The sequence below is a fragment of the Sinocyclocheilus anshuiensis genome, unplaced genomic scaffold (genome assembly GCF_001515605.1).
Source record: "Sinocyclocheilus anshuiensis isolate Anshui unplaced genomic scaffold, SAMN03320099.WGS_v1.1 scaffold551, whole genome shotgun sequence".
Taxonomy (NCBI): domain Eukaryota; kingdom Metazoa; phylum Chordata; class Actinopteri; order Cypriniformes; family Cyprinidae; genus Sinocyclocheilus; species Sinocyclocheilus anshuiensis.
This window is the reverse complement of record NW_015548222.1, coordinates 274874-284621: the sequence shown is the minus strand read 5'-3', so window position 1 is coordinate 284621 and position 9748 is coordinate 274874. Positions and strand designations below refer to the sequence as shown.

At 36.2% G+C, this 9748-nt stretch overlaps 1 protein-coding gene across 1 annotated transcript in view; it reads right to left on the bottom strand.

Moving 5' to 3' along the window:
• Positions 1-2767: 2767 nt before the first annotated feature.
• irs2a (insulin receptor substrate 2a) overlaps positions 2768-9748 on the bottom strand; it is a 13434-nt gene continuing 6453 nt past the window's right edge. Inside the window, exon 2 of the mRNA XM_016441289.1 lies at positions 2768-5026. Coding sequence (XP_016296775.1) covers positions 5022-5026 — 5 coding nt within the window. The 3' untranslated portion in view covers positions 2768-5021. The remainder of the gene's footprint in view (positions 5027-9748) is intronic.

The window sequence follows — 9748 nt, the reverse complement described above, 5'->3', positions numbered from 1 at the left end:
GTCCATGACACGCACGCACGTGACTGACTTGTGTACATGATCTGGTGCATGTGTCGGTCCAAAGGGACTCCCACAGAGCTACGTTTTTGTTTTTTGTTTTTTATGGGGGTTTGTTTTAATGCCAGTATTTTCCTTTTCTTGTTATATCAGGTTATGTTGATAAATTTTGATTAAAATAAACCAAATTCCCACATAGTACACATATACTGTATTTCAGCTAGTCCCAGAAAAAAGGGGGGAAATGCATGTGTGTTGGATGAAGCCATTGCATGGATCCATCCAAATGCATTTTAAAATCCTAAGTGTCCTGCAGCCATTGGGACAAGTCAGGGTATTACCAGCAATTAGATTAACATGCTGTCAAACACTGTTATCTGTTCTCATCCATTTCCTCTGTTCTGTTCGTGTCAAGACTTGTGTAATCATCCTGCTGTAATGGCTCTATAAAAGCACTATGTCAAAGCATCACAAGTGAAGCGTACATTCACGTGTACTATTAAAAGAAAACTGACTATGAGAAATGCCCCAGAGAATTTCAAGCAACAGTTTCCCATTTTCATCTCTGGCTGTACAAAAGTTAATCATAAAATTCAATTCTACAGGCAATTCATACTGTAATGTATTTGCACTGTAACTCCAATCAAATTAGTTGAGTTTACCATTAGACAGTTTACACATTGTGTAATGGTCATATTGCTGTTGTTTCCCTGTGGGGAGAGTATAATAAGCTGCACTTTGTCTGGAAATAATGTGTGTTTGCATAATGGATGGATGTGTACGTGTTTGCCATCATGACTACTAATGGGTTCTTCATAAACAGTGGTTACTCTTTTGATTGCCGAGGTGTTTGTGCTTATGTATATGTTGTGCATGTGATGTCAGTATGGCAGAGAGTTAATTATAAACTATTTTGTTTAGTTCATAGGTATGTTGTTTGGAATGCAGAAGGATAGCTTGATTCGGTGAGTAAAGCAGGACCAAGACTGTGTATCTGAGAATATCTAAGAAGGTGATTTATGGGTGCTAAATGCATTGGAGTCAATACAGATTTTACTATGTTACAGACCAAACACAAGCAGCATGTGAACATACTTGTATAGTCTTTATCCCCTTCTTAATTATCCATTTCTTCACTATGAACATCAACTAATTTTACCCAATTTTCTGGACCACACAATTTCATTCAGACATGGGGGCTTTCCCCACCCTTCGTTTTTAAGCTGTAGTGGTTCAACATCTTCTTCAACCCACCATCATTATTCAGGCAGTGTACAGGTTATGGCATACACCACTGGTTTATTGTCCTGGAAGGACAGGCCTGTCTGACATCTGGGGAATCCCAATAATTTCCCATTTACTGTGAGTACTGCCCCAGAGAAAAATCTCTGAAAACAAGTCCTTTTATCTTATACAAATTTGCTAAAATACTCATTAAGAAAATTAAGACAGTGTGGTTTTTATGTCAGTGTGACATAAAAAAGAAATGTGACCAAAATGATACCTGTCCCATGCAGCATTTTCAAACTGCCCCTTTTTCAGAAGTCTAAACTCTTTTAGACTGGTGACTGCAAGACTGATTTGACCAATGAAATTGTCTGCTGTGCAGGGTTTGCGTTTAACTGGTTTAAGGGGAAAATCATGCACAAGTCTGTGCCCGATTTTGTTGGTCAAAGCTTCCACCTAAACAGAGTGTTCTCTTAGCAACACTACATTAAATGGCTTTAATTGACTCGTTTCATATTCATTTTGCAAATATTTCAGAAACAGGCCCTGGGACAGAGGCAGGGGAAATTGCAGTTCCGGCACAGTGTGTTCTCTGCACACTGACATGGATTATTGCATAACGCAGTGCCCTTGCCTTTTCCCTCCAGTCACTGTGATCTAACAGAGGTCCTGCTGTCCTTGCGCTTCATTGTGTGAGTACAAATACGGGATCATTTGTTTGTCAGGTGTTTCATCTCCCCCTGTGCATGCATGAGTCAGCACATATTTTGATTTCTGAAATGGTCTTAACGTAAGTCTAGTTATTGTCCTGCATAACCTACATAAACATCTCGTATGTAGTAATGTATATGTGCATAAGTACATGTTGATAATCTAGTCTTGATAATAGACTTAAAACCTTGAGTAAAATATGATATTATCAAAATTCTAAAAGATGGTTGCAAAGAATAACTTTAAGCTAAACTAACACTCTCATGTAAGTAGACTGTCAATCCCACACTGATCTAGCTAAATTTAACTCTTTATTTCCACCCTATTAGGGTTCCACAGTGTTAATTTTCATTTACAGAGCTCAAAGTGATGCTGTAACAGGAATGATCCAGATACTGTATGACGTATAGTGAAAGCAGGAAGGATGTCTTACAAATCTATTAGCTTCCTGCAGACGATAACAGAGAAAAGGAGGCATGTGGAGCTGGACTGGACCTCACAGTCTCGCTCAGATTGGAATACTGTGATTTTTTAGCATCCTGTTCTGTCAATGAGAGCTTGGGAATCATGATATGCACAGGAAAACACTTGCCTCTGTCCTGCTCATTCCACAGGAAGTAATCTGTCCACTTGTTTATGAATGAACTGTGTGTTCCTTCCTCTATTGCCCTTAAGCTTAGGGACACAGTGTCAGTAACGAGGTGGAAATTATGGCAAAATATTGTAGGTGTTTATGTAATAATTTGAGCATCATTAGGTTTTTTATTATTGATATTTCACATTTGTTGTAGAAAGGCTATAAAGAACAATAAAACTGTTATTTTCCTTAAATAATGATTTTATTCATTTATTGCATGTGACTATCTTTTGCAACACAAACAAAAGCAATATTCATCAAGGATATATTAAATGATCTCTCAACAGCATAACAATGAACAGTATGTGACATTTGTACAATGGAAGACAGCTTGTTCAATTAAACCTGGCAAATATTGAAAATATATTACCCTTTGATACATACAAACAATAGATATTTTTATACTTATACTCGAGATCTTCAAGAACACTGTTGAATATATATATATATTTTAGTTTCAAAAAGCAAAATAAAATAAGCTTTAAAAGTTGGCAGAAAGAAATGTATAAACAGCATAAATTCAATATCTCTGTAAAATCTTTTAACAAATATATTAACATAATATTTATCCATTTGGTTCCACTTTGTAAACTAATCTGATTTGTAATTATTGCATATAGAAAGTGTGAATGAAAGCTACCTAAGAAGCGAGACCTTCCCAAGAATCAAGTAGAATATGTACCATCACCTCAAGAAATCACTCTAGTAATTTAGTGTCACTCCTTTTCAGGGCTTTAAACATAAAATACTATCAACACATCTATATCAGTGCTATACGTGTGTTTTTAGATTTATTAAGATATGAATAAAACATGTTTCACCAATGCAATGCTTAGTATCTTGCATTTCTTGTTTATTTTCTTCTTAGCAGTTTGCTTAATATTTTAATATAAGACACTAATATATTGCGTTGGATGAAGAGTATTTTTAAATGTTATGAAAATGCTAAGCACATCACAGCTTTTATTTAGTTCACAACAAAATAAAACAGGGAAAAGCAGACAGTGGCTAAAAATTACTCATGTTGTGATCATTTTCTTTCTGCCCCACTAATCAGTTCGCTCATGTAAGTGGGTGTTGTGCTCGACATTCTGATGCGTCATGTGTTACAATCGAGTTGAATGAGACATCACTGCCACATATCAACACAGAGCCAATGTGAGCAGATTAAGACAGACAAGCATTAAACTGTTGTCGAGTAATGATGCACTGAAATGAACAGAAATTCTTGCCAAATTCTGGATCCACTAATCTGAAAACCAAAAGTGCTCATTTTTTAAATGAATCTAATCAATTCCGTTAATAATACTTTTTAAATGATTACTTTAACTTTCTTTGATTGGTGTGACTTTACAATAAGATATTGGTTTCCAAAATGGTTTCAATATTTAAATATAATATATAATGCAGCTCCACAGTGTCAACATTGATCAATGTAATATTTACTTCAAACTAACTCTATTCTAAACAAACACGGGGCAGACATTTTTGGGCCAGATTTTCTGTAGCCAACATTTCTGTGCATCCCTGATGTCTAATACATGTGTTTTTAACTTAATTCACTGGTAACTATGATATAACTGGTAACTGTTAAATATGACTTGAGTGAATGACTGACCGTATTTGGTCAGAAATATAATATCTATTTGTGTAGTTATTAAATATTATGTGCAATAACCACCTCTGATTAAGTGGTAGGAAACTCTGCATATCAAAAGTGGACTCTTATATAGCAACTTACTATGTAATTATTGAATAAACTAAATATTTAGAAAAATAGAATGAATACAATAAGTATCTTATATTTTTGATAACTTTCTGATTGCTTAGGTCCAAATACGTAGTCACAATTTTGCAGATAGATAGAGTAAGGCTTTGGATTGGTCATATGAGAACATTTAATTTTGAAGAAAAAATTATTCAGAATTATTTATCTCTTCTGAATTGAGTACATCAATACAAGTCTTTTCCCGAAAGAGGACTTGTTGAAATCTTTTAGTCAATATCATTTAAAGTTACTAAAATGCCACAAATATAGCTATTCGTATGACAGGGCAAAAAGTACCTTACAGTTGTTTAGGTCAGGTAAATAAAGATTACAGATTTCAGGGTAAACTATATTCCAATCGTTGTTCTGAATTTGAACAACCCCAAAACAAAGTGTTCACATCAACAACAATAATAAATGTTCAAACATACAAGTGGCATGTAGGTTTCATGACTCTTGTTACCAACAGAGCAGCAGCAGCTTTGCAGTTCCTGAAAAATGGTGCAGATGGTAAAAACAGGAGTAGCATGTTAAAGTGGCCTCACTGGAATAATCACTGACGTTCAGCTTTAGGATGAGATGTAAAGGTCACAGTTCATTTACAGCAGCATAGTCCAGACCAGTTGCTGGTTGAGCTTCCACTTTGCCTCAGTACCAGGAGGAGTAACTTCTGCTTCCTGCTCAATCTGAAAGTAAGAGGGAGAAAACAAGAGAAGACATCTTTAAAGCTCTATTTGTATTGAGAGAAAAAAAATGTAGTTCAATCATGACAACTCTCTGAACATTTTAGCATGGTGATGGATAGGACAATGTTAATGTATTTGGTCTTGGCGGAACAGATCTGCTACGCTGCTGCTGAATTGCTGCTGCTGTTGGTTATTGCGGTAGTTGTAGATTATTGCTGCTGCTGCTGCTGCTGCTGCTGCAAGCAAGTACAGGAACTTGCTACTGCCAATGCATATGGCGATACGGTGCCATGAGTATTTAAGACATACTGCTGCTGCACAAATAGCATATAAAATAACCCCATAGCAGATCTATACAGGTGGAGCTGGGGAAGGTGGAGGGTTTCAGAGAACTCTGAAAGCGTGCTGCAGGAATCTCAAGTGAATGCTAGCCAGCCATATAAATGCAAGGCAGTAAGCTCATTGGCTGCATATGCAGCATGAACCAATCAGCTTGTGCCAAGTCGTTTAACTCTCTGAATATCATCAGTTACTTTAACACCCCGTCAGAATGCACCATCTAGAGTTTCATGACTGAACTGTATATTTGCATTGTATAGAATCCCTGAAGTCAAACCATGTCAAAGCATCTTAAAAGTTATCCAAAAGCAGTCTTTTACAATTCCATTCAAATTAATTGGACCCTCTAAGCAAAAACCTGTTTAGACCAGTTACAGCCAAAACACTAAGTTCTTTTTCTTTTTTTCCCCTCACTTTCAATTTCAGTTATTCTAATTTAAACCATAAATACAACTTATAACCTATAAAGCGGCTCTTGAATCTGTTCATGGTTTTACTCATGTCTGACCTCAATGGATTGAGTGAAGAAATTATCCTGAAAAGATTTCCATGTTTAGATGTTTTTAACAGCCAGCACAAAGTTTTCCAGAAAGTTTGCTCTGACAAGCTGCTTCACACCACCAAAATGAGCTGGCCACATTTAGTTTGATATCACGTCACACCTGTTCGTTCTTCAATTTCACTTTAAGTAGGGCCTTGAGAGCTCCTTGTAAAGGCTTGTGTTTGTGTGTGCAGAGTCTTTTGATCTAATGTCTGCCCTTTTGGACTTTTGTTCCCTTTTTGACTTGCATCTGGGCCTCCTTACGGAATGAGACCTTTGTAAGGCCTCACATTACTCCTCCACATTTTACACACACAAACACACACACCTTTACATTTATTTATATAACAAATTTATGAACCAGGAGAGAGAACCACGTAATTTCTAAAAATGTCATTACCTGTTGAATTTTCAAAATTACCATATCACATACCAACTTCCCTTTACTCCAATTCAAATTCCAGTTCAACTTTTAGCAGGGTGTGGCCAATTCATTTCAAACTCCATCTCATGAACTGAAAGTGAGCCAATTCAGCTATGAATTTTGCCTGAATTCTGCCTACCCCGCAATACACTCAGCAAAAAACACTCCTATTACATGTACAATACTGGTAACATTTCACAGAATATAACTGTCAATGCATAGTAATGTATTAGCTTCAATGAGCCAATGAGCAGAAAGGATGCGACACTACAACTGCCAATCAAGACCAAAAGGCTCAAGCTTGCATGCAAGTAGATAAATTAAATGGTTATCCTCCCTGTTTTTTATTCAGCTGATGAGATTTAGGGTTTGCATTTTGACGCTACCAACAACCATGTCTGCAGCCTATAATGCAGTGTGTAAGGCTGAAAGCTCTAGGCAGCAGTGAGTGATGCCTGGGACTGGGAAATAGTCATGCAATGCTGATTTAATGCACGCATAACATAGCGTCTCTGCTAGATTGCGCATCACTGGATAGAGATATCACAACACCTTCAACTGTGGAACAACAAGAGGCCAGCTGAGTCCTCTAATAAACAATCTAAGCTGTGGATTTAATAAGGGTTATATATCCTTCCACAGTGATGGGTTAAAATCTAGGTCTATAATCGGCAGAGACACAAAAGCTAATGAAGCTGCGCAAAACCATCCAGGAAATGTTGTGACGTCTACTTGAGGACATGGTTGTTGTGAACCTGCATGAATGACTGTCTATGTCTGAGTCAATGCTCCTTTCATCCGCCTCAAAACAAGCCGCTGAACAATGTCTAATCCCCCACTCTCCCCTAAGAGTAATCTCCTCTCGCTCCTGGCTAAATGTGGGTAACATTGACAGTGTTGACATGACTATCTCAGGCGGGAACATCCCGGCCTAGTTTAGCCAGCTCTGTCTGCAGAGGTGGAGAATCTGAGAGAACTGCTTGGGTTAACAAGTTTTGTCGCTTAAATCTCAGCTTGTTTAAAGTTAGAGCTTGGATTAGAGTTATAAGGTCTTGGGAACTGATATTAAGCACCTCCTAAAAAAACAAAGAAATGGCCAAATATTCAGTTTAGACTCACATAACTAGTCAAAAGAGTAGTGATGAGGTCTAAGCTTCTTCTGTATTACTATAAAACATGTTTCATATATATATATATTAATAGTAAATAAATTAAATACTTTTCTATGGTAATTGACTGGTGTTTACATTGTTGTGGTATGTAAACTGTGAAGTTGTAATTAACCCAGAATCTATCTAAGTATCTAAATGTGTGGAGAGACCGTATAAATAACATACTGGGAAATAGTAATAAATCATTCTATAATTTGATACGAGGAAAGTGAGTGAGAGAGAAACAGAGATAGGGAGAGATAGCCTAGTTTTTGAAAGTGTAGTAGAATAGTAACTAAGTTCTCAGAAAATGCACACTCACTGTCCTCGTGCTAAAGTTACACAAAAACACGTGCAAGCTGTTTACACACATTAACATTCAGCCAACTGTATGAATTGTGTCATTTCACACCCTTAAGGAATAGTTCACCCTTGCTGAAAATGTACTCAGGTCATCCAAGATGACTGACATTAACTGATGGACTGGAGTTGTGTAGATTATTTGTGGATTATTGTAATGTTTTATCAGCTGTTTTGGACTCTCATTCTGATGGCACCCAGTCACTGCAGAGGATCCATCGATTTAATTCAAATGTAATTTTTGACAATGATTTTTTTTTCATCAAGGAATCATAATTTTGTATAAGAATATGAGCAAACGTTACAATTAGACACATTGGCAATACATCAATGATAACAGGGCATCTGATTAACCGCTCATGTGTGATGCGCTCTATGAAGGACCAAAACATAGAACATATCACTATAGTCCCAAAGGGTTCTTCACACAGAAAACCCCAAGAAGAGGGCAGTGGAATAGAAGGAAAACACAAGGTTATGAGATGAAAGCTGAACTTTTTTTAAACTTTAGAATTAAGTTTTTTTAGTTTAGAATGTCGCTAGAAAAAAATATGGAAAGCACAGTGGAACGCAAAAACCTGTCAAGGATTACTACTGCATGTTTCATTCATGTTTGCATGATGGTGACAGGCTGAATGGTTCTGTTATTTTCTTTGTTTTTACAAAACATTTACTGTTAATGATATTCTACTGTAGTTGTACTTTTAGTCTCTTTGAACTTAAATTGTTTTGACTTTTTGGGTTGACCTCTAAACTGAATGTAACTAAATAAATCCTAACTAAATGCTAAGAAATATTTAGCTTTTTTTTTCTTAGTAATTACAATAGAAATTATTATATTATATTCTTTCTATATTCTAAACCAAAATTATTTCTGAACATATAGGATATGTTTAAGTTTGTACAATATTTGCCTTCAAATTTCATGTTTCTTTTCTGCAACAATATTTTAACAAGTGAACAGAACTTTTTTAACCAGATGGTTTTGTATGTTTTAAATAAAGAGAATGATATGTGAATCATGTTGTAGTTACATTTTTAAGCTGACTAGTTGTTGTGTTGTTTAAAAATCAAAATAGAATTCGGTCAAATGTTTTGAAAAAAGTCAAGATTTTATTTTTTGCCATATTGCCCAGCACTTCATTAAGTGAGTACATTTTCAGCAAATGTTTGTGTGGCCAATCCTTTTAAAGTGATGCATCAAAATTTAAGCAACTGAAAATATTAAAACAACAAAGTTTCAACAAAAGTTTCTGAGGACTAAAATCATTGACTGAAACGATACTTAATTAGCACTTCTCTGATTTTGCATGTTAGTGTTTCTTACACAATGTGGATAAGCAACAAGTAAACATGTCAGCAGGGTGGCACAATTCACTGTGACCAAAAATGACAACAGAGTATGAGAAAATTTGTTTGGCTGAAATTTCAAGAGGCAACTTGTTTCCAAAGATCTTTGACTGGTTTAATTAATCACCAGAGAACAAGACACCATGAAAAAGAGTTTAATTACCCAATGACCCAAACTGAATTGACAAAACTTCATATTTGGTTTTTGGCTAACTGAAAACTTTCATTTTGGTTTCAGTATTTCAGTAAAAACATATTTCAGTAAAAAAAGTTTTTATTTCCAAGTTTAAGTCCAAATTTAAAACATCTCTCCTAATTTCTTCTCTCTCTGCAAACCACTTTCAATCTTTATCTCTCTGTCTATCACACAGGTTCTCTAGCTCTCCATTCCCCCACCCCCTGCCCCTCTCAGGCTAAAGGGACAAGCACTAGCCACTGTCCTGGGGCAGAAGCAGATGGCGTGCTGTCATTAGTGTATTGTCTGTGCTGCTGCCATGCCTGATAACAGACCTGCGGTGAGCAGAGCGGCAGGTGCACACACACACACACACACACAC